Here is a 25147-nt window from a genome sequence, read left to right on the forward strand (position 1 = left end):
GGATTTGCATTTATTCAATCCATTATGATAATTGTCCAGTGCAATACTTGAACATTGGCAGGATAGAACGAAATGTCGATATTAGAGTGAGTGAACACAAAAATTGCTTTGAGAGAAAAAAGGCATAACAAGGATCTCCATGATAGAAACTATTGAAGTGACCCTGCGCCAGATATCCTCCACTTGAAAGACACCAAAATGAGACTTGTTACGTTGGACTTGCAAGAGATTGTCCAGCATTCCAAGAACAATTGTCAGTTGACTAATGCATGCTTTGCTCCTTTCCCTTATCCTTCATTCCACTACAAAACCTATGCCATCAGTGAGCATGATCCGAAGAAATAGGTTTATGGGGTTGTGAATGTTGTTTCCTTAACCATCCCCCATCTTGTATCTCCTTTCCCTGGTCATTTAATAATTTCCTCCCACCACTTAAAATCCCCCTTCCCAGGAAGGCTTTACCTTTAGTTGAGAATATGCGCATATTAGAACTTACAAAGAAGACAATCCAATTTAAAGACTTCTTCAAGAGGACAATATTATCTGTCCTTCCAATTCTGCATGATGTGAAAGCTTTTCCTCTAAAACCACCCCATCCAATCCTTTGCCAGCTCCTGCCCCCCTACTTTTGCCCCACATGGCCAATATGTATGTATATATTTGAAAGTGAAGTTGAAAAATATAGCTGAATATATAACTTTATTGAAAGCCAGGTCGTACAACTAAAGCATTAAATGGAATTTGCAGCATTTCTTTTCCCAATTGTACGAAGTTGTTATCCTCCTCTGTTCGCGTTCGAAATCAATTTTTTAGCTGTTAGTTTAAATATTCTTCTTCTCTGTCCAATCACATCCTCCATGATCGCCTTAGCAGTTGTCTTTTCAGCCTGTCACTGAACCTATTAAGTACCAAAATTAATTGCATAATGAGATAGTCCAGCTCTTGGCCTACCGTTTACTTCTTCTTAAATTGTAAAGATACTGAAAAAGTTCCTTAATGCTTTATATTAATCCAAAAAGGTGAATATGCCCTCCTTTTTATAATGATTTGAAAGCCTGTGATACCGAAGCCAATTAAATCTCATAGTTCGGCATGGTTGAAAGTTTACCTGATTTCGTCAATTAAAACCAATGGTGTGTTAAATTTATGGCATCTATGAGTAAGGGGGCCAGTTCTTTTTGCTATCTAATTAACCTGGCATACATTTAGGATACATTTAATGCCTAACAGGAAGCGCATATCCATCGTATATGTGTTTTTAGATGTTAAGGTTTTTCGCAGCATATTCACCGTATGTTTTTGGAGCTGAAATACTTTTCAAACATTTTTTTTTATTTTACTGAACTATATTTCTTGACGAATTTCTGCACCAATTAAAATAATTTAATCATGCACAAGGTGATGCCACTTCAAGTTAATAGCTGTCACTTCCACAGGATGAAGTTTGACATAAAGGATACTTGGTTGCATTTTTTCAATTTAATAGTAGCTTTCTATTAATGAAGAAAGGTGATGTTTCGGCTTGGATACATGGTTCATCACATACCCAGTACGTGTATCTTTAAAACAGTTTTTAATGACACTCAATTGAACTCATTCCAATCCAACGAGTCGGCTCTAGCTCCTTGTATGCATCGGTATTTTTTAATATATTCATGTTTAGCACGTTCTCTGCCGTAGTGGGACAGGATATAATTTGAAATTCATGGTATCAGAGATGCAAGCTGACTATTTGATACTACCTCGATGAGATGACAAAGAACGAGAATGACTCTCTTATGACAAGAACGAAACGAATTGCGACCAGGATGAGTTGACGAACGACTACGAACATAATATATTTTAAGGTTAACAACGGTGGTCCGTCCTCGGCGATTGGTCGTTACCATGTAGTTTGCTCGTTTTAGTGGGTTTAAGTATGAATTAGAAGTATGACCAGAAGGTTGATTTGCATTGCGAGTAGCTTCGCGGCTGCTGCTTTTGTTTACAAAGCGGATAAATATGTCCAACGACGAACAGGCAAATGCGATACATGTTTTCGATCCGATGAAAAGAAAGAAAAAATTAAAAATGCAATTGAACAAGCCCGCGAGCGAATACAGCGATTGAAAAACGAAATCGGGGCTCCTGCTATCGTTGTTGGTGTTAGCGTCAATGGAGAAGTAGTATGGAAAGAAGGTACACTAATGAATTTTCTTGTTAATTATTTTACCGAACAAAGTTTCTTCGCTCTTTCGGATATCAAGTAAATAGAGTGCTATATTTTGTTTGCAAATGCAGCCCCAGACTAGATATTTCGGGGATCCGAATGGTGCAGGGCCTAACGTATTGGCTTCCCACCCAGAGGGTTAGAATCATGGAGGCGGCTGATATTTCTTAGTGGTATCCTGGTTCCTACTTGAGGTGCTTTGTAGAGAGCAGTCTGAGTGAGTGCGTCGGATGGGGCATTTAACTGCGGAACCCCTGGTGCCTTTCTTTAGGTGTGGATTAATTCCGTCGCCGGGTTTCTCTCCACCATTCCACCTTTCCCACCCATCTGGGAGCATAATGTCGCAAATGACCTCTGCCATCGGCCACTTACCTTAAAATTACTATTACTCCTATAGTTATTTCCCCCTGTGGCTATCGTTCTGTCTTCCCGCCCAGAAGGCCCGGATTCGAGTTCCGGAGGTGGCGGATATTTTTCAGTGGTATACCAATTCCGTACTTGAGGTGCTTACGCCGTCCATCGGATGGGACGTTAAGCGGCGGACCCCTTGGCGCATTTCGTTAAGAGTAGTCTAATGCCGACGCCGTGTTTTTCTCCACCCTTCATTCTTTCCTGTCCATCCCTAATAGCGCAAATTACCTCAGCTGTCGGTCGCCTCCCCTAAAACTACTACTACTACCCACAACTGCTGTTGCCTTCCAGGTGGCTGTTGTCTCATTTCAGTGCCTGGAAAATATTGGCAAGACGCATAGTCCAACCATAATTTTCATGTTTCAAATATAGAATTATAATCTTGGTAAATGCTTGCCAAAGAAGATAGGTTTAAGTGTGAAATAGGAAGAATGAGATCTCTGATGTGATAATCGACAATGCATGTTTTATATTTTAATGAGACGGCATAATACTAACGTGACCGTAATTGTGGAAAATGGAATTGGTAATTGCAGGTGAAGATAATTGATTTTTTTTAATGTCATTGGCTGCATACATACATTTATATGGTCATAGAAGATACTTTAGTAACATCTTAACTGGGCTTTTGGCAGGCTGCTTAAATGAGTATGGGAAAACACCCCTGGGGATTGGCAATTATGTAAATATGTGTTGCAACCATTCCGATTGAATATCTCAGTTCTTAGTTCACGTATAATTACAAAATATTTGGAAAATCATTCAGTATGGATTTTAAGTAGTGTTTTGCGACATTATCAGTAATTTAAGAGTGTGAAACCCTCTTTACGTTTGTAGACCTGCCTAGATAAGGGTAATGTAAGATATTTATTTTTCCAATGATATTAGTAACCTCATTAAATAATCATGATTTGGATGTGATATCATGATTAATTTATAAATGAGAATATATTATAAATACTCTTTCATCATTCCATATCATTATTAATAGTAGTGGATTTAATGAGTTTTAAAACTATTGTACAAATTGATGGAAGAAACTTGTCACATCTGAAGCCACTGACTAGTGTAAATAACACAACACTGTATGTAAATACACTGAAGCATTCTTAAATTCACAGATTTTGTACATCCTTTCATGCTCTCTGATATACCTATTTCTCCTGTCCTACCCACGACTATCATATTTTTGTCTCCTCTTCATTTTCTTATTACCAACTCCCTCCTCTTTGTAAATCCACTTACTTATGAAATTATTCTACCTATGTTCTCATTAAGTATGAATATTTTTTGGCACTATAGTTCAACTGTATCAGTTGGTTCTCATATGCTCTACGTAATGTCCCCCAGCTTTGGCATTTAACTTCGATTCTTCACTTTTTTAGACTCCTATTATTTTTATATTTTTAATAATTTTCTTCTTTAGATATTATTGTTATCATCTTAATGTTCTAAAATAATCCACAATAGTCACTTGACTGACTAGCAAAAGTTGGCTTATCCATGAATCTGTTTGGCTTGGTAAGTACCTCATCAACTTTCATCCTTACTCCTAACTCTTCCTATGCATCTACTTTCCTAGTTTATGTGGCAATCATTTCGGTAAACATATGGACCTCATATTACTCCTGTGCCTATAACTATCAGCCCATTTCAATCGTTATCTTTAATGAATCATATCCAAGTTTTGAGTGTAACACAAATCATGAATTCAATTAAATCCTGCGATGTGCAACACTAACATCAACTCTACTCTGTGGAATGCACTGTCAAAATCACAAAGTAAAAATTCTTCCATTATTTGGGCCAATTCATATTTTTATTACTGAAATAGCAGCATAGTCTGTCCTTAGGCAGTCCTCCTCTGCCTAAGAACAGACTTCCCTTCCCTTAAATAGTCTTTTCCTTTTCTCCTTTGTTGGTGCTTCTTAGTTTACTTTTCCCTTATGTGTATTTAAAAATAATTAAAAATAATTTAGCTATTCATATCTCTTTGTTGTACACACTAAGGCATCAAATTATTCAATGATTACATTTGATTTTGTCATTCAATTTGTATACTTAATTGAACAATTCAATTGCTTCATAAATTGAATTCATTATTTTCTACCTTCAAGGAGTTGGTTTTTCTGACCTGGAGAACAAGGTCCCTGCTCATGAGGACACGGTTATGCGAATTGCCAGCATTAGTAAATGTATCACAGCTGCAATGGTTGGCCGTCTGTGGCAGGAGGGCATAATTGACATTGACCAACCCATTCAGAAGTATGTCCCATCATTTCCTGAAAAAACATTTGGGGATGAGAAGGTATGAGAATGATAAAAATAGTGTAATTGTACTGTGTTTGTGGTAGTGGATCACACTTTAATACCCAAAGATGGTCAATTGTGTGAAGATTCTGGTGTAATATGGTAAACTTCAAACATGATGATTGATCAAATGATGATGATTTTCCAATTGAAATATTTAATCTATTTTGCAAGATTTTTATGGTTTACTGTGTAGTCTTTGGGGGATACAAAACTCCTCCTCCCCCCCCCCCCTCTTGTTGATAATATATTACATTTGGCCCTCCATGTGCTTGTATTTCCTTTTCCTCCCTCAATCCAGATGTCATCCATTCTGATTGGTGGGTGGAAAGCGATACCATAAAACTCTTAGACCAGGTTTTATAATGTCTCATTAAACTCCAGTTTAAGTTTAATCTATGGTTAACTCTAAATTTCAGTTTTATGGCCACTATTAAAGTTCTAAACTGATTGTCAAACAGCTCAGTAACTGACATATGATGTTACTATGCTTACAATGTACACATTTACTATTGAGCAATGATATTTGTTTATAAAATTGAATTTGTACAAATTTACTTGTTAACATTCATCATATGTTGTTCCAATCATCATTCATATGTAAATCCATATCATATGCTCTATTTTTGTAAAAAAAAATTCTTCTCTGTTCCCAATAAATACTAATTTCCATGATTATATGACCCATGTCAAAGAGAATATCAATCTAAATGGTCAAAACGTAACCTGTTCTATATGAGGTATTCACCATTTTCCTTCTCAAAGTTACAATAAATTTCCAAAACCGATTTAATCAATTATTTCCCTCACTGCATTCAAAGGAGTAAAATAGGTAATGTTTATTCTCTTTTGTTGTGAAGCCCGTTACAAAGCAATTAGTATTACAGTGCGGATGAGTTCTTGAACGATGGGCTCAAATTCAAAGCTATCTTTTGTGGTAATATAGTTTATAAATAATATAGTAAATTATAGTTTATAATATGTCTTTTGACCTTTTTAAACAGTCAGTTTGACCCTTTTGTTAGTCTTGCACTATTGAAATTCAGGGGACAAAAAAATCATGCTTTGAAATAAACGAACTTCTAAAAAAACTATTTCTGGTTCTTTATTTGTCAAGTGAAATCAGCGTGTGTCATCTTTACTTTAAATACAAGACAAGTTTCTCTGGTACTTTTGTGAATTAATACTTCCTTTATATTTAAGGAGCACTTGCTGCTGTGGGTATTCAGTAAAACAAATACCAACATGAATGCCTGAATATAGGTCTGAGTTGGCTGACTAGACTTCCATTCCCTGCCTTATTTACTGACTTGAAAAGGTTCATCCAAAATCTAATACTAATATGTAGTATAATTTTAATAAAGAAATTCAAAATATGTAGCTACAAGTTCAATTTGAATGTTGACAAAATAATCTGGGTCCTTACGTTAAAATAGCCATTGAAAAATTGATAATTTTATGTGCTCCCTTATGAAAGTTTGAGTCTCCCACCCAGTGAATTGCTGATAAATGGTCAATAAATAAAAATTATTTTGACTGAAAACATATTATATGTGCAGTTATATAAGACTTGTAATCATACCCACGTAATTGCAATTTTCCATATTTTTTAAGTGATATTCATTTGTGTCTCCACCAAAATACTAGGAAGCGCCTAGTTATGGGGAAGTAGTGCAGCTGTATACTATTCGTATTGGCTAATCTAATTTGTACGAATTCTTTCAGAGCAGATGTTGAGAGGGCATTTTTCCAGTTGTCATTTTCTTTTCCTGTATGTACTTGCCTTTATTGAGACCATGCCATTGGGTCAAGTAGATTGTTTTGATTTTTGAGCTGCGCAGACGTGCAATGAGATTCTCTCTCTCTCTCATTAACAGTTACTGAAGGGAACACTCCATTGAGCCAGAAGCTTGTTGGTGTTAAAATGTTTTTTTTAATTCTCCAGCATAGTATGTGATACACTCACACTCCCGTGGGTGAAATGGGAATGGACACGGTGGTGAATTTGAAGTGTATTATTTGCTGTAGAAAATTAAGAAATGGAGTCCCAGTGTTGTGGATGTTGCTCTTGGTACCACTTTAACTACTCTAAGAATAAACTGGAGGATTGCGTGAGCGACAAACAGCAGTGCAAAAGTCAGAAGAGTCGAAGAGGTTTAGAAGAAAAACATGAGGTCATTGAAAAGCTGTGAGTGGATTTAAACATCGCTCGAAAGACAATTTTCATCCTTTCTGCTGAAAATGAGGAACTGAAAGCATCATTGGCTGAGATGAGGCAATAAGTAAAACAGCAAGTTGAAGCTGATCTCCATTTTGTCTGAAGGTGTGATGAGAGGAAACTGAAAGATTTGAGGCTGACGTGAAGGGAAACGAGCTCATGTGACACAGATGCCAATTGGGCAGGAGGAATACGGGAAAGCATCCTACGGAGGAAAAGATAGAATGAAGGAGAAGATAGAAGGAAGGATAGGATAAACGTGAGACTGAAGAGAGAAGAGATTCTGATGAGGGAAGATATAGTGTCTAGGGAGGGGATGCCTCTTGGTGATCCAGGGTCACCCCAAAGTGAAAATAATTGGTGATTCCTAAATACGTTTTGTCGGAGGTTTTGGCAAAAGTATCAATGAAGACGTTCAGTGTTTTCTGGGGATAAGAGTGGAACAATTGGACAGTAAAATAATTAAAATGGCTAGCGAAGGTGATGTCATAATTAGGGACAAATGGCATAAAAAGTACTAAGTCAGGTGACCATCTAATTGGTTTTGTTTGAGACTTGGCGACCTAGGCCACATATAATTTCAAACGTGCTCAAATTGTCATTGGTGGAATTCTTTGTAGAAGGGACCTACCTTGTAAGAGAATTGACAGCACAAACAAAGGAATAGAGTTGGTTTCTGTGCAACAAGGTCTGATATTTGTGTTCCCGAATGGTTCAGTCGATGACTGGCACTTAGGCCATCATGGAGTGCATTTAAACTGGAAGGGATCCCTGGTTATGTCTAATCTTAATAAAAACATCGCACTAAAGCTCAGTGAGCAGGGAAACCTGTAATGGAAACAAGAGGTGGACCTTGCGGGACCGAAGGAAAGGAAGGTAAGGGCTTAATAGTTTTTCAGGTTAACTGCCGAAATATTCTAAATAAAGCCAGTCATTTCGAGACGTTAGTTGGTCCATGTAATCCAGATATTTTTATAGGCATGGAGTTGTGGCTAAGCGATCACATTATGTCCAACGAGATTTTACCTCGAAATTTGGCAGCTTAGAGAAGGGATAGGAATGGCCATGGAGGAGGGATATTCATATGTGTAGATAAAAACCTATTAAATACATTGCAATGGGTAGGAAATGACTGTGAGATGATGTGTGTTCATGTAAAAGGTAGGAATGGGGGGAAAACTTAAAAAATATTTTCCATTTACAGAAGACCCTATGAAGGGATGGACGTAGTCAAGGTATTAGCATGCATATGTTTGGCTACCCTTGAGGATCATACCTTATATGGCGAGGGACTTGAAACTTCCAGGTATCCAATGGTCAGCAGACAAGGTCACAGTAGGGAGTGGGAGGGCCTAAGAAATCACTAGTCGTCTCATAAACGAGGAGGGTTTTGTATAGATGGTAGAAAAACCCCTGGCAAGGGAAACACCCCCGACGTCATACTTGTGAGACTGAAAAAGTGGGTGGGGGAAGTTGAGATCCTTCCAGGAATAAGCATCCATTCAGCTGTGCATATGTATCTAAACTGGAAGAGGTCTCAGTATGAGGGGCTAATAAACAAGAAGACAATATGGCAATATAAATGCAGTGATATGCAAGGATTCCTGACCTTTTTAGGGAAAAGTATTCAAAATGGGTAAGCGGTGGGCAGAATATAGTAGAAATCTGGAAGACATTTAAGAGATAATTAAAGATTAAATAACTTTGTCCTAAAAATTCTTAAAAATACTGACCCAGAGATCTACTACCACAAAATCAGATTCTTGAAGAAAAAACCAATGATGATTCATAAAAAGCAGAGTGAGGGCTCAGAATGGCTTATAAATTACAAAATATTAGTTTTTGAATTGAATAGAGAAATGGAAATAGCCAAAGAAACTTTCCTACGGAACATAATCTCGAAAGATGAGGGAAATTCATTTTTATGAGTACCTGCCGAGGAGGAAAGACAAGGGAAACACGACAGAGGATGGAACATTAATTGTAGATGATAAGGAAAAGGCTAATGCATTGAACAATTGCAATGCAAGTGTATTTAAGGGAATGTAAACAAAATAGATTCTGTAGATACATTACTGAGTCGGCAAGGAGGTGAAAATATATTAAATACTACAAGTATTAAAAAGATGAGCGCAGAAGTTAATGAAGAAATTAGGAAAATGATGGCAGATAAATCAAAAGGGCTATATGTTATTTCAATTGACTGCTCAAATTGGGTGATAGCATAGTTTCAAATTATATAAATCATTTATTCAATGTTAGCATAAAAAATAATGCCCGGCCAATTGCTTGGAAGGAGGTATATGTAACACCTATTTTTAAAAGAGGCACTTGTTGATAATTATCGACCGGTAAGCCTGATGTCTGTTGTATGCTAGCTAAAAGAAAAGATAAACACTGATTATCTCTGGGATTTGTGGGAGAGTGAGAATTGGTTGTACAGTCGCGAATATGGTTTCAGAAAAGAGCAAAGGTTCTACCTGGAAATTTCTGGCACTATGGATGCAGGAATAGAAATGGATGCTGTAATAGTTCACCTGTCAAAAGCCTTTGACAAAGCTGACCATGATCACTTAATGCTTAAGATGGGCCTATTACCATAGTAATCTCAGGTCAAAAACTTCATGAAAGGTCAAACACAGAGGATTAAATTATAAATGTATTCTGAAAAAATGAGGGTAACATTGGGAGTCCCACAAGGTAGCTTACTTGTCCCAATCTTGTTTTTAATCTTTATAAATGATCTCCCTGGAAAAATTAAATCTCAGATAAGACTTATAGTGGAATACTGCATTATCTAGAGGAAAGTCGAGAATGAGAGCAACCACAAAGTACTGCAAAGGGACGTTAATAAAATTTTGGAATGGGTGACTAATAGTGGAATGGTTATTAATGTTAGCAAATGCAAATCCATCACTTTTAATAACAAGGTAAATGGAACCAATAGGGACTACAAATTCTCAGAAATTGTCATTCCTAGAAGTGATAGCTGTAAATACTTTGGTGTATATTTAACCAAGAATTAAGGGGGGTGAACGTGGAATACATAGTTAAGAAAGCTTTCAAAACTCTCAATGGGTGATGAGAAACCTCAAAGGGAGCATTAGAGCAACTAAGGGAAAGGCATAAAAGACCCTGGTAGAACCAATTTTAGAGTACTCATCTCTTGTATGGGACCTGCATGAAGGACTTATTACAAAATTGGAGAAGGTACAAAGAAAGGCTGCCAGATTTGTATTGGGGAAGCATAAGAGAATGGAGGGTGACTGAAATGTTAAAAATGCTTGACTGGGGACCTTTACAAGGGTGAAGGGAAATAAGCAGACTTAGTGGAATGTTCTGCATTCTGAAGGGAGAGAAAGCTTGGTTAGAACTAAAGATATAGATGGGAGATCCAAATTTTATAGGGAGGAATGATTACAAATTCTAGGTAAAATGCCTGGCACAAAGAATAAATTTTAAAAAATTTCATTTCTTAATAAAACAGTTGATTGGAACAGTTTACCTGCAAAGCTATTGGAGCCCTTTCCTAACAGGGTAAATACTTATAAGAAAAGATGTAAACTGTTTATGTAATAATTTAATTAGTGCGTCATGTAAAATTGTATATAGCGGCTTAGTTTTGATTTTTTTTCTCGTTGATTGGGAAACTGATGTTAATGAGATGGAGATTTTCTTTTTTTTGTGTTAGAGATTGGTGTTTGGAAGTTACCTTTCAGTGTATTGTTTCTTTTCTGAATGATTGTATTTATTATCTTTTGTGATATTGATTGGATTTGAGATGTCATGTTATTTTTCCAAGGCAAGTTTGATTGTAAAACTTGGCACTTTTTTGCCACCTGACATTGTCTATCTGCACATGTGTGTTTTAATAATAATAATTTGTATCATTTGCCTAAATCAATATTATTTCTTCTTCTTTTGATAATAAAATATGTAAATCTGCATTCTTGGTCTTTTTCCTATGAATTATGGTTCTAGTGAATTGTGTCAAATTTGCTGATACATTGTATTAGGAAAACTTTCACACCAAATAAACTTGTAGTTTGTAAATAAAATCACTAAAAATCAACAATTTATATTCAAATCACTTCCAAATTCCAAAGAAACTGCGGGAGATGCCGCAACAGTAACTTTTAACGGAGTCATCCGATAATGTGCACTTCAATGCAACAATTTCAGAGTGTAAAAATCATTTGCCTTGACTGGGATTTGAACCCAGATCCCTCAATATCAGGTCGAGTGCTTTAGCCACTTAAGCTACCGAGGCGTCCTCTTAAACTCTGAAATTTTGGGGCTTTTAAAGGAACTAGATCAAGGCGAATGATTTTTACACTGAAATTGTTGCATTGAAATGCACATTAGCGGATGACTCCGTTGAAAGTTACTGTTGCGGCATCTCCCGCAGTTTCTTTGGAATTTGTCAAAGTGTAAACACCATAAGTGTTTAAAGTTGGCTTTAACCTCGTGGACAGTGGCGCCTCGCGCACGAATACGAATGCCGGTGACATTGTATGTATGGCATTTCGTCACAACATCTAGTTCCTTTAAAAGCCCCAAAATTTCAGAGTTTAAGAGGACGCCTCGGTAGCTTAAGTGGCTAAAGCACTCGACCGGATATTGAGGGATCTGGGTTCACATCCCAGTCAAGGCGAATGATTTTTACACTCTGAAATTGTTGCATTCAAATCACTTAATGAAAAAATTATAGAAAGCTAAATATCTTTACCACTGCCGTACAAGCTATGCTGTATTATTATGAGGGCAGTAGTCCAGGTGGAGAGCATTAGACTCTTGACTGGAGGGACCAGGTTCAATTTCCAGGCATGCCTTTCTGGGCACCCTCAGCTCCATCCTACTTGTGAGATTTTTCGGGCACCATGTCTTCCTAGGAAACTATGACCGGCAGAGGCAAAGAAACTGATCCCGTGATGCATGAATGTCACATGCCGTTGGGCTTAGTATCCGTTGAACTCTACCATCACCTACCAAATATACCTTCAGGTCAATTCAGGTGAATAACAAAGGAATTTGCCTAATTTTTGAGAAAGTTTTGATCGACATGTGAAAACCTTTGCCTTGTTCTTGGGGAAAAATCAATTGTGGTCTTCATTTAATTTTCCAAAAAGTAGAATCTTGACTCTTGCATGAATTTTATTTGATTTTCCGAATCTCCAATAGTGTTGAGCTATCTTTTAAAATCAAGGTTACGGTAATATTCAAATTTGGATACAATGTACAGGCTGCATATTTTGATTACTGAGTTTCCTGTTCCCTCTACTTTCTCCATGCATAATTAATTTTACAGTAAACGTTTCTACTGTGATATTTCCCTGTAATTAACAAAGAATAATGAAAATTGTGTGAACGAAGCCACATGTTTGGTAGTTTTACATTTTTTCCGATGTACATATATATCAGCTCATTTGCAAGCATAATTCCAGAAAACATCTATCCAGAAATTCATTCTTCATGACCTCTCAATGACATTTTCTGAGTAAGATCATGGGTTATCACTTAATATAAGTTTCACTGTATCTTTGTGCATTGTAAGTGCCTCTGCATGGGAAATGCCATCTTAGCTTCAAGTTCCATTCATTCTAATTTTTCCCCTCCGAATTCAGTATCCATCTTTTCTGGTAACTTATTTATTTTGGTTGTTTTTTCATAATTTATTTGCTTAAATGTTGCCTTTGTTGTATTAAACTTTACCATGTTGTAATCCAACCCAAAAGCATGACTCTCCTAACCACGCCAATGGTAATCAATTCCCTGCTGGAGTTGTGGAAATATCACTGATGAGTAATAATCAAGATTAATCTTGCCAACTGGATGTAATGTTGAACTGAATTTATTTAATAATATTTACGTAAACCATAAAGGGTTGCAACCCCTTACAGCTTAAGGAAATATTTTTTAATATATTTATCTAAAAAGAGGTCGTAAGAAGCTCAATTTATCCTTTCCATTAATGGATAGAAGTTTTGTGAAATACATTCCTCATAATGAAAATAGTTTTTGAAACTGCTTTTAAATGATTTAATATAAAGTTATAATCTCTTAAATTTGTATCAGAATTCAATAGAGGAATGACCCATTTCTTTCATCAGATATTTGATTTAGGGTGAAATTTTGTGAGAATATCTATTTATACTGTGAAAATTACTGTGAAAAAGGTTACAGTTGTGAATTTATCTGCACTTGGTGTCATCAGGTTATACTACAACTTTCTTGTTTCTTTAATCCTTGGGCAACAGTTTTTGGCCATTATGTACTGCTGAACTCTTTTCCATTATTTTGTGTATTTGTGATTGCAGGTGACAATTACAACCAGGCAGTTAATGTGCCATTTATCAGGTATTCGCCATTACACTAAGCTGAGGAAAGATAATGCAGTGGGCAGTGGAGATGGACAGTTGGAAGAATTTTATGGCAAGGAAAGATATGAAACTACTGAGAAAGCATTGTCCATTTTTAAAAATGATGATCTTCTCCACCGTCCTGGTATGGAACTTCAAATGTTTCGTTTTATTTGTTTTTTGTCCAATTGTGGTAATTTAATATAATAATATAAGCAACAATATTTCACTTCATGGCTGTTAGTATTATAAATTTGTATTCACCTTGGTAATCTATAATTACCAGCATTTTCCATGTGTACTTATACATATGTATTGTGGTATTCAAACCAGGTGTTAGTCATAGTTAAGCTATTTCTCCTGCAAAACATTTCTACTTCACTAACAACATTTCTCACTCTACCTTCCCGTACACAGCGTGATTTTTTAGACTTCAATACTCTTCCCCCAAAAAGTAACTACTGCGCAAATACCGCCAACTTTTGCAAAGCCTATATGCCTGTACTCTATCCATAGTACTTATTAACCAGATGTAAAGCTCAAATGTTTGTTTACTCCAGTCACTCATTCTGTCACGACATTCATGTATAAATTTGTTTTAGGCTCCAAATATTTATACACAACATATGGATGGACAGTCGTGAGTGCTGTAATGGAGGGGGCAACTGGTAAAACATATCCACAGCTACTGCGTGCCTTTCTCCGGGAAATTGGCATGAGGAAAACTTACCTTGACGAACCTGAGCCCAATATTTATGGAAGGTCAAAGTAAGGAATGTTTGTAATTTTTCAAAATGAATATCATCCTTTTGGTCAAAATATGGAAAATAAATTCTTTATCATAAGTGATGCAACTCTTTCCTTTTTTCCAGGTGTTATGGGAAAAACAAAAATGGAAGAATTATAAATTCCCCTTATGTTGATAACTCATGCAAATGGGCGGGTGGCGGTATCCTGTCAACAGTTGGTGACTTGCTGACATTTGCCAATGTTATGCTGTATGCCTTTCAGTTCGGTGGTTTCTTAGACATCAGTAAAGCCACACAAGTGGTTGGGGTTGTCAAAGGAAAAACTACCCGTAAATCAACATCATCCCAGCAAAAAGTTATTCATGATGAGAAAACATCTAAAGGAAATGATGCAAACCTCCTACCTACATCCAAGAACATTGGCAAAGATAACCAGGTGGTTGCTACTATGGAAAATGATGAAAAAATTGGAAGTCAAACAAATCTTGATGGAATGCAGGATGTTGGTAGTCAGGCAGGAACCGCTGTAAAAAGCATGAGCCAAGGTGTTGCTAGTGCTGGTAGCTATGTTTGGGACCAAGTTTGGTCAATGATCAAGAAGGAAGGAGAAGGTGAGAAGGAAAAAGAGAACAGCGTGAGTAAAGTAGACAAAATTAAGGATATTGGTAGTCAGGCAGGAACGGCTGTAAAAAGCGTGAGCCAAGGTGTTACTAGTGCTGGTAGCTATGTTTGGGACCAAGTTTGGTCAATGATCAAGAAGGAAGGAGAAGGTGAGAAGGAAAAAGAGAACAGCGTGAGTAAAGTAGACAAAATTAAGGATATTGGTAGTCAGGCAGGAACGGCTGTAAAAAGCGTGAGCCAAGGTGTTGCTAGCGCTGGTAGCTATGTTTGGAACAAAGCTTTGTCGATGATTGAGAAGGAAGAAGTAAATGACAAAGAAAAAGAGAACAGCGTGAGTAAAGTAGACAAAATTAAGGATATTGGTAGTCAGGCAGGAACGGTTGTAAAAAGCGTGAGCCAAGGTGTTGCTAGCGCTGGTAGCTATGTTTGGAACAAAGCTTTGTCGATGATTGAGAAGGAAGAAGTAAATGACAAAGAAAAAGAGAACAGCGTGAGTAAAGTAGACAAAATTAAGGATATTGGTAGTCAGGCAGGAACGGCTGTAAAAAGCGTGAGCCAAGGTGTTGCTAGCGCTGGGAGCTATGCTTCAGACATTATGCAGCCGAAGTCTGGCAATGAGATAGAAAAAGAAGACAGGAGGGTAGAAAAAACAGCTGACTCCAGTCTTTCGAAAGAGTCCAGGCTATCATCAATAGCTGGTTATATTAGGGAAGAGACCGCATCTAATGGTAAAGTTACTGATGATAAACTAGGCAATGTTAAGATGTTTCATTATGAGTTGGATTCAACTGGAAGACTTTTATGTGACAAAATGCTTCCTGTACAGGAGGTGATTCATCAAGGAATTTTGCTAAAAAAAATAATACCCACTGCTGTTAATGTCATACTTGGGTATAGAACTGTGATATCTGAAGAAGAAGATATCTGTGATGCTGACATTATTGAAACAATTGATCCTAAACCATTAAAAAAGCCATACATATCACAGAATACAATCGCAACACTATGGACAAGAGTTGAAAACTCAAAGTTTTCTGATTGGGGTCCTCATGTGGAAGGTGGTTATGGCTTAGGTTTTGCTGTTGCTCCTGCCGTTGATAGTCCTGGAGGGGTGGATGATGGGGGACAGCCTTTCATGATAGGACACACTGGAGGTGCTGTGGGAGCTAGCAGTGCTTTTATTGTTATGCCTCGTGACTGTGAGGACAGTGTTCCACCAAAAGGTGTTGCTGTTGTGATATTAACTAATCTGCAAAGTGTCAGCTTAAATGCCCTGGCAATCGAAATTGCAAAACTCTTTTCAAATGTAACTCAGTAAATTTCCACCTGAAACTGGAAAGTGATTTTATAAATGAATTCATACATTTTGTATTTTTTAGGAAGTTTTTACTAAAAATCACACTTAGGTGAGTTTGACATTATTTAAATGCATTTCAAGAAGCATTTTTTTTATAGGATGGTGCAAATGTGACCATGGTGGGAGAATGAAGCTGTTGTATATGATTTCACTCTTTGGAGGCTACAAGATTGTCATATTCATTTATTTATTATGTAATGACAGTTGTGTATTACTATGGATTGATTAATATTCTAATACATTGTATGATCACAATACATGCATTGTTTTTTTTTTAATTTTGCAACTCATGTTATCATTTAAATTGTTTTCAAGGTTGATTTGGATTCCACAGACTTTAAATTTCAGTGAAGCTGCCTTGACCTTCAAGTGTCAGAGCATTCTCCAAAATTCAGGGCTGCCTCTAATATCTGTCATGTACTTCAATTCTGCATTTCCCACTGAAAGGGTGAATCCAGAAGATAAATTAAATATAGCTTTCCCTGAGCTTACTACCACGTCCCTGCATATCTGAGCTTCCTTTGCAATGTAAATTTGGAGACCCAGATGTATACCTGGAAAGCCTTCAAGTAATTGAGAGGTTCTTTGAATTGCTAGGCAATCCATCATTGAAATTTGAATGTAAGTCCAGGAATGTAGGTAGATACATCAATCTACATAGTAATTAGTATACTGAAGCCTGCAGTCGAGAAAAAAATGTCTTATCATTTTCCATAGCATCATTCTACCCAACCCTAAAAAATGTTTAATCACAACTTAAGCAATCAATGTATGCTCAAAAGTTACCTTTAAACTCCACCTGAAATTGACCATGCATGCTTTGCGCTGTTATTTTGTGAACTTTTATATTAAAGAATGTAAATTCATAATTTTTTCTCGGGACTTTAAATCCATGAGTGAATAATGAAGGCAGCCTTTATTTCTATTGCACTTATCCAAGACAATCCATTTACCTTTCAAAGTAGTTAGTTCCCAAATATCATAAGTCTGGTGGAATTCTGTTTCTAAAAAAAGTTACCCTCACAATAACTACTTGTATAGCCCACAATATCTATGATTACCCTGTTGTTTAAATTGTTTTTGATTAATTCTCAAATGAATTATTTTATGATAATGAATATAGCATGTCAACTAAATGTGATGCTTAAGAGCTCCTCAATCATTAACTCCTAAGGATTAAATAAGAAACTTCTCACCGAGACTAATAACACATCAGTTGACAAAAAAATATCCACTAGTGCATACATTTCAACACTTGTGACAGAGAATGCAGGTCGACTCCTTGGTGATATTCAATGCTAAACGACTTAATGAGAACTTGCCATGAATATTTGTACTTGGGGAATTACAGGTGATAGCCGACAGCCAAGCTGTTTTCTTCCATTGCCTAAGAAAAACATTAGCTGGCCATATCACTCAGTACATGGTCACTGCTGTCATGTAAATGTAGTAAAAGAAAATACACAATGCCGACCACATGCCGCAACTAATGGAATATGTTTTCTTAGCCTCAAGGTCAGGAAGGAGAGTTCATCAGAAAACATTTCCTGAATGGGTATTCTACTTCTTAGCAAATAGGATTCCCCCCCCTCCCTTCTAATTACTGGAAGTTTTGTGCAATATCAAATATACATAAAAATAGATGTAAGAAAAATATGGATTATACACCTAGCATTCAAATTGTGCCAACTATGGTTATAAGTACTCAACCTAAAATTTGCTCTTTTGTCTACATGAAATTTTTAGTTGCCTCGGATATCTAAAGAGTCTGGACAGTGATGAAAGAGACCTGTCCATGTATAGTTTGTAAATGGACGCCCTTTCATTTGGTAGTGTAAACATTTTATTAAATCACTAAGAATTCCATTTAATTATTTTGAACTTATTTTATAGAACTATATTTATATATATATACTTAAGTTTATAGGCACCAATTTTCGGAAACTAAGCATTATCTGCTGCTTTTTTCAACAAACAAAGTTATTACAACTCATGATTTCACACGATACAGTGGGGTTTCACTATCAATTTCTATTAAAACACCAGAAGATTCTGTTTTATGGTCATTTGATAGGTTTTTCATTTTTGAGACCATTTTTTCAAAGTGAAATACCTAACAACACCTCCTTAATAAATACTAGATTTAGAAAAAACAATTCAATCTACCACATGGCTGTTAGAAACCAGTAATAAAAAAGATGGCATTTTTAGAGTGGAGACATTTATACCTTTCGTGCTGTGATAATAAGCTCTATTGGGGAAAAAATTATTGACTCAGCATAACATTATATCTAATGCTTACCCTTATCTAACCTGCTTATGTAATGAGGATACTGGATTATTCCATTTGATGATGTAGGTATAGGGGCATGACTACAACCTTCGTAATTATCATTTGATTTGGACTGGCCAAACAGGTCAACTGTCTCAGGTTAAAAGAGCATTAATTTTACAGACAACCAATGGAAGGTTACAGAAAATTGGAATTATATTTATCAAAGAGCTAATCAACAATTTTTAATACTCATTACAGATAAAAATGTAGCAGCAATTCCAAAAACAGATCATACTTCAATTTGAACAGTTTAAAAACATGACTCCATTGAGAGAATAAGACACTATTCACATCTGCTGACCATAGTGGTCAACTTATGCTTAATCAGCACTGCCAAAAAATATGGCCATACAAAAATGGCTGTTTCCCTAAACTGAATTAATAAATTTTAACTGGTCACCAGGTTACTGGCTTAAGGCAACTTGTTTTCTGTACGAAAGTAAAACATAAAAAGTTTTAACATTTGATGACCAAACAATTATAATTATTATCTAAATTCAAAGAACTTACATTATATACAATCATTAAAGATACAAAATACCTAATTAACTTACAACCAATACTGCAGTAATAAATTCTGGCCCTAAACCAAGATATGAGAACTTGGGCATAATGGATTTCAGAATAAAACTTAGGACCATAGAGCAGCCTATTTTACTGCAATGTTGATTAATGAAACAAAATGGAATGATATTACTATTAGATCTACCAAGAACTTTGCTACAGAAAAATTTTAGGGTACTCTCTCTCTCCTTCAACTTAAAACATCCTCCAGTCAGTTCACTTGATGCTCACTCAATAGCCTAAAGCTTTCTAAAACCATTTGACGCTGACACCTTACTCCAATCAATTTACGTTAGGATCACACTTTCAACAGCATCCACATTCACTATTGTTCAGCTATCATCAGACTTGGCACTTAATGAGTCATTACATTCCATTGGGGTCAGTCCATTTCTCTCCTTTGGCCAAACTTTACCCTCTCGGTCAAGCCTAGCCACAACACGGAGATACTGCTCCTCCAAATCATTGTACAACTTCACTAAGCTCTGGATTCTCTCTTCCTCCGACAGAAAACTTCTTGCCGCTGCTTCTGGAGACTCCATCAGTTTTTGGACTTTCAATGCAGTTTTCTGCTCTTTCTAAAATGGCAAGAAAAAAATGTACCAAGTTGACAGGTTTCATAATAATCCCACACAAGTGTTAGAGTTACAAGAAGCAAGAGAATACAAGGCACATTTCAAAAGTAAGAACCAATCTGTTATGAATAGCAATTGCCTGCAATGATTACTTTGCACATACACAGAAGTCTTAACTGGTCTGCTGGGTAGGTAACCAACATATTTTCAACAGTTCAGTGGAGTTTACCTTTCCATGAGTGTGTCATAATGAAGGCGACAGCGATCTATCCCACTAGTTTTGAAGACCGATCAGAGATTAGATATCTCAAGTGTTCATACACTCATAATGAACAAAGGCTTCATGTCTGGACTGAAGGATGCTTAACACAACAAAGAGACAAAGTCATCACTTTACGAACACTGAACTTTTCATAGAATTTCCAGATGTTTAAAGGGCAACATCAGAATCATGATAGACAACAGGCTATCATAAACTGTTCGCAAAATTTGGGCCAAAAATGCTGATGTGTGCACAGTTTTTAAAGTTAAATTGAATCGTTTACTTGCCTTGTGAACTTTGAATTTCTTTCTAGATTTATCAATCAACCATCTCAGGGGAAAAACTTTTATTAATAAATATATTTCTCAATTTATATTGACCAGGCATCACAAAGACCTAAGAATGGCATCTGCACGTGCCTTTTTGCAGTTTTAACCATGAGGGAGATATTATTTTCCCATTCCACCATTGGTGATGAAACTTCAATTTCATATATTAATACACCTCAAGAAGTGGCAAATCACAAAGATTTATGAAGATGGAAGATTTGAAATCTCACAATGGCATGAATTTACATGGAGATTTTAAAGAAAGTTGTCCCATGGTATACTGCTAAGATGGAATGACACTCAGAAGGAAAATAAAGTTAACATGCATTTGGAACCACTAATAATTTTTTGTCTTTCAATTACATATTTCGTAATTAATGAATAACTGGTTCTTACCAATGAAGCATGCCTCATAACAATTCTATCACATTACATTTCATCTCACAACCAAGCATTATTTAATGAATATACTTACAACAAAGGGAGCATTAAGCCTATTCTTGATTTCAAGACGATATGCTTTATACTCTTCCTCATTTTCACGGTCAGTAAGGCGAAGCCGGAGAATTTCATACACTCTGCGTGTCTGTTTCTGGAGAGATAAAAATGTTACTTTTATTTTAGTGCACGGGTCTTTAAGTAAACTTAAGTAAGGAAACTGAACCATTTACTTGCCTTATGAATTTTAAATTTCTTTCTAGCTTGATCAACCATCTCAGGAGAAAAACCTTTTTTAATAAGGGGTGGACTGAATGCTGGGAGTGAAATGCAGGAAATAGCATCCAGATAATCTCTAACCCTCTGAAAATCCTCAGATGAATCTTCCACTGCAACAAATTTTCACATGATTATAGCTTTACATAAAAACTTTCTTAAGGATTAGTTTTTATTAAGAAATGACTATCCAGATACACAGCCATGTAGAAAGATGGCAGTGCCGCCTTAAGTAATATGCTATGGTTTTTAGTAGTGCTATAGAATTAAGATATGGACCACCTTTCTTCAGCACAGAAAGATGTAGAATAATACGGATTTATAATTCTTATCAGTTGGCAGGTTAGCAGAATTTTGTCAGAATGCCCATTAAATGCTATTTATGCAGACATTTCAAGTTATTCACGGGCATGCTTTCGTTCTAAGTTAGTGATTATGCAACCATAAATAAATAATAAAAATGCATTTTTGGCCATCTCTTAAATATACCCTGAAAAACAATTCATCCAATGTTACATTGCTACAATTACGACATTTCTGCCCCATGGTTTGACAAGGGTTTCATATGTACCCTTTCAGTTCTTGGGTATTTTCAGATTCCCTGATTGAACCTTGCAGGAAATTATGCACCTAGTTGACATTCTGATTATTACATCAAAGCTCTCCTGATGTGGCCTTTTGACAAGGATGTATCTACATACTAGGCATTTAAGCCAAGAGCTATTGATGAACATATCTAAGTGTATAACGTAAGAATCAGAACACACGCTCACTACTTGTAGACTGTATATAATCTGATCAAGAGGTGTTACTTGATTGGTATACTGGGAAAGTTATTAACAGCTATAACTCATAATTAAGTAATATCTGGCGCTTTCCTGGCGTATTTCCTTCATGAAGTTTTCTCGGGTCTTCTACCGGGCCAGGGGTTCCATATTGGCCGACATTTCGATGCCCAACTTGTGCACCGTTCTCTACCCTGAGGACAACGCACGAGTCTGGTATCAAAATGTCGGCCAATGTGGAACCCCTGATGCTGTGGAAGACCTGAGAAAACTTCATGATAACCCTTAAGTTGTTTTAGAAGGGACCAGTATAACTTAAATCAATGCTCAGGCAATATTGTGGTAGGGGAAAAACCAACTAGCACATTTCATTTTTTCATATCTCCTTCAGGATAACAATAATAAAATGAGAAATTCAAACACCAACAATTACAATGACATGCAAATAAATGTGTCTAACTCAGAACCTTTTTTAATATGATTGCTCACGTGGATTGAGAGATAAATATAAGTTTAAGATAAAATAGTAACAATAATAGTAAAAATAACTTTCTTTGCCTGAGCCACCAATATAATCAGCTGAGAATACACGGAGAACATGCATCCATCATCGCTAAAGAAGTTCTTTGAGCATGCTTTTAATACCTCTCTTATTAAGTTCGAGATGTAATTTTTCTTAAGGGAAAAATTGCAGTAGTATCTAGTGTAATTTTGTGATCTGGACTTAAAAGTAGTCACAAAAATAAAATAGATGTATAAAATAAAAACAATCACCTGTCATATCAGACACTGATGGATCCCTTGCATAATGTGAGGAAATGGCAGACAAAAGTTCAGCACCCAACCCTACACCTTGGAAGAGAGGCAGAATGAGGGCTTGAGCCACCCTAGGTCTCACATTCATTGGATATGCGTAATACTGATATACAGTAGCATATCCACAAACTGCATACATCCAACGACCACCGCCAACTCCTTCAGCGGTGTCAGAAGCTTTTCTATAACGCTCATACCTATAATATAATAATAAGCAATGCATAATCAAGCATGAAATGTCATATTCACACAGCATTTATATACTCTTCATTGAAGTAAATAAAACAAAACAAAGATGATGTTTAAGAAAACACCAATTTCAATATTACTCTTTCAGGAAGAAATAAATATAACAAATGGCAACTCACACAACGAAAAACCGCCACCTTGGATCATCTGAATCAATGAAACTGGCACCATCCACATACCAGAGAACAAATGTTTGAAGCTTTTCATGATATGGCCGAAAAGCTGGACAAGACTCCATGCTGCACATGTATATTTCATATTTTGATGTCATTTCGTCACAGCCCTTGTCAGCAACATTGGCTATAGTGGACAAAGCAAACCAAATATTCTCAATTAAAATCGGTAAAGGTTTTTTTTCCATTATCATCAGGTAATAATGACACACACCTAATTTTGTGGCTGGAGAAGCCGGAGCTTCGAATGAGTGCACAAGCTCTCCAAACGGCGTAAAGTTGTCTTCTTTTGGTAGAGCCGCACGGAGATCGGATAAACTTGTCAAAAATCCTGGAGGAAGATATTCCGCTACCATACTTAGGACTTCATCAGGCTAGAAACAGTAATTCATTTTACCACAAAGGAAATAGCACCTTACTTAACATCTAGAACTGTATACCAGGGACAATTAAATTTGAATAAATTAAGAGAGTTTAACATGACTTAGATATGTTCGACACAAAGTTAAATGAAATCGTTTAAACTCTCATTTTGCAAGGAAAAGTTCTAACATGTCTTCGGGTTCTTACCACAACTTCAGAATCGTCTTGTTTGGCCATCTTCTCAGAGTAACTCATTCCCATATACGTAGTCAATTTCGCTGCTGTGTAGTACAACTGCACTCGAGGATTTTTATAACCAAATATGGTTTCTCTGTTAAAATATAATTTCATAAAATGAGTATTCAACGGTTGAATAATATTTCAATAGTTCGAATTGACCAAAGGCAACTCGTATTAATTGGAATATTAAGTACAGAGAGGAAGTAGATGTAGAATCGGTTGCTGGATTGCGTTCCATTTGGAGTCAAAATATTTGTTTGGTTATTATGTCCATCTAAACCCTACCTTAACCGGTAGATTGCTTAATAATAATAAAATAAACGTAACAGGAAAAACAGAGAAATAATAATAAAAAGAAAAAGGTAAACGGACATAAGGCGATAGTAAACATAAGATATAATATTCACGCTTTGAGTTAATTAGAAAAAAACTCATCCACATTTTCATATTACTCATATAGAAGTTTGGACTTTCATTTATAAGTTCGGAGAGAAATAATGGATTTTGAAAATACATTGCACTAGAGGGGAGCAGAATGATGAGGGCCTCGAATAGAGCAGGCTAGGAATTGACGTTAACAAGGGTATTCTCCCTACTGCGCGTCATAAATTATGGAAAGTCACATTTATCAGGAATAGATCTTTTTAACAAAAACCGCTGGGTAGGATGCAGAGGGCTGATTTCTTGATCCTCATATAAGAGCTACGTGGGGATCTAATGAATACCCCAATTATGACAAGACGTTTTTGTAATAAGAATATACTAGAGGCAGACCATGAACTACCCCATAATACTATACCATATGAAAATGAACTTTTAAATAACAGCAATAATAAGGTGTTGATGATGGTGATATGAGCTCGGAAAGTCAATGCATGTAGAGTTTGTTAGAGAGATGGTTGATGAGAGTGGTCCAATCGAGTTCCGCACATATGTGAATGCTCGGGAATTTAACTGTCGAAGAACTTTGGATTGCATGGTTGTGTCCCGCTTATGATTTAGTTCTCGGATAGCTTTTATTTAAAAATCACTAATGGTAGTTCATTCAGCGTAATAAAATTATTCACCCCTCTCCGAATACTTGATGTGACATTTCAGCATTGAAAGTGGACTTGTCATCCTCAATATCCGCTTCACGTCGAACTGAAAAATAACACGAAAAAATCAGAAAATGCATTGTGAACATATTAAACGTTAAAATGGAGGTAAACTCACTCAGTTTGAATTCAAGAGCTTTGTTGGCATCAGATACATATTCTTCCAAAGGGTCTCGAGAATCTTCATCCACCGAATCATCGAGGTCTGCAAGAAGAAAGTTTTAACGGAGTCATTAGTTTACTTTCCGCGACAAAAATGATTTGATCACTTCAAGTCACAATTTAAAGCAAAAACAATGAAAAAAATCAGGCGTAAACATGATAACTTCCCAGTATATTAAATTATATAATTTTCTTACCCGCCATATTTAGACTCATCCTGCTGTTTTGGCTCGCTTTCATTAACACAAA

At 36.3% G+C, this 25147-nt stretch overlaps 2 protein-coding genes across 2 annotated transcripts; one reads left to right on the plus strand and one right to left on the minus strand.

Moving 5' to 3' along the window:
• The first annotated feature begins 1827 nt into the window (after window positions 1-1827).
• Window positions 1828-16459, plus strand: LOC139696634 (uncharacterized). The gene is made up of 5 exons (XM_071595442.1): window positions 1828-2178; window positions 4738-4928; window positions 13466-13652; window positions 14110-14275; window positions 14380-16459. The coding sequence occupies exons 1-5, from the start codon at window positions 1932-1934 to the stop codon at window positions 16193-16195; spliced, it is 2607 nt and encodes an 868-aa protein (XP_071451543.1). The 5' UTR covers window positions 1828-1931; the 3' UTR covers window positions 16196-16459.
• A 2067-nt stretch (window positions 16460-18526) lies between these two features.
• Window positions 18527-25142, minus strand: Hat1 (histone acetyltransferase 1). Its single transcript, XM_071595595.1, has 10 exons — window positions 25096-25142; window positions 24855-24941; window positions 24707-24782; window positions 23607-23730; window positions 23251-23410; window positions 22983-23163; window positions 22573-22811; window positions 20975-21126; window positions 20775-20891; window positions 18527-19711 (listed from the first exon to the last, which is right to left on the minus strand). Exons 1-10 carry the CDS (start codon window positions 25136-25138, stop codon window positions 19466-19468), a joined length of 1425 nt encoding a protein of 474 aa, XP_071451696.1. The 5' UTR covers window positions 25139-25142; the 3' UTR covers window positions 18527-19465.
• Window positions 25143-25147: the final 5 nt, after the last annotated feature.

This window comes from Hetaerina americana, unplaced genomic scaffold (genome assembly GCF_022747635.1).
Source record: "Hetaerina americana unplaced genomic scaffold, ioHetAmer1.1.p SCAF_7, whole genome shotgun sequence".
NCBI lineage: Eukaryota > Metazoa > Arthropoda > Insecta > Odonata > Calopterygidae > Hetaerina > Hetaerina americana.

What these genes read in the sequence shown, in the direction of transcription:
- LOC139696634 (XM_071595442.1), top strand. Translation starts at nt 1,932, where the DNA reads ATGACCAGAAGGTTGATTTGCATTGCGAGTAGCTTCGCGGCTGCTGCT. An exon ending in AAACATTTGGGGATGAGAAG is followed by an intron (nt 4,929 to 13,465) that starts GTATGAGAATGA and finishes TTGTGATTGCAG; the next exon opens with GTGACAATTACAACCAGGCA. An exon ending in AATATTTATGGAAGGTCAAA is followed by an intron (nt 14,276 to 14,379) that starts GTAAGGAATGTT and finishes CCTTTTTTCCAG; the next exon opens with GTGTTATGGGAAAAACAAAA.
- Hat1 (XM_071595595.1), bottom strand. Translation starts at nt 25,138, where the DNA reads ATGAAAGCGAGCCAAAACAGCAGGATGAGTCTAAATATGGCGG. An exon ending in AAGACGATTCTGAAGTTGTG is followed by an intron (nt 23,411 to 23,606) that starts GTAAGAACCCGA and finishes TACTGTTTCTAG; the next exon opens with CCTGATGAAGTCCTAAGTAT. An exon ending in GGCTTAATGCTCCCTTTGTT is followed by an intron (nt 19,712 to 20,774) that starts GTAAGTATATTC and finishes TTGCCATTTTAG; the next exon opens with AAAGAGCAGAAAACTGCATT.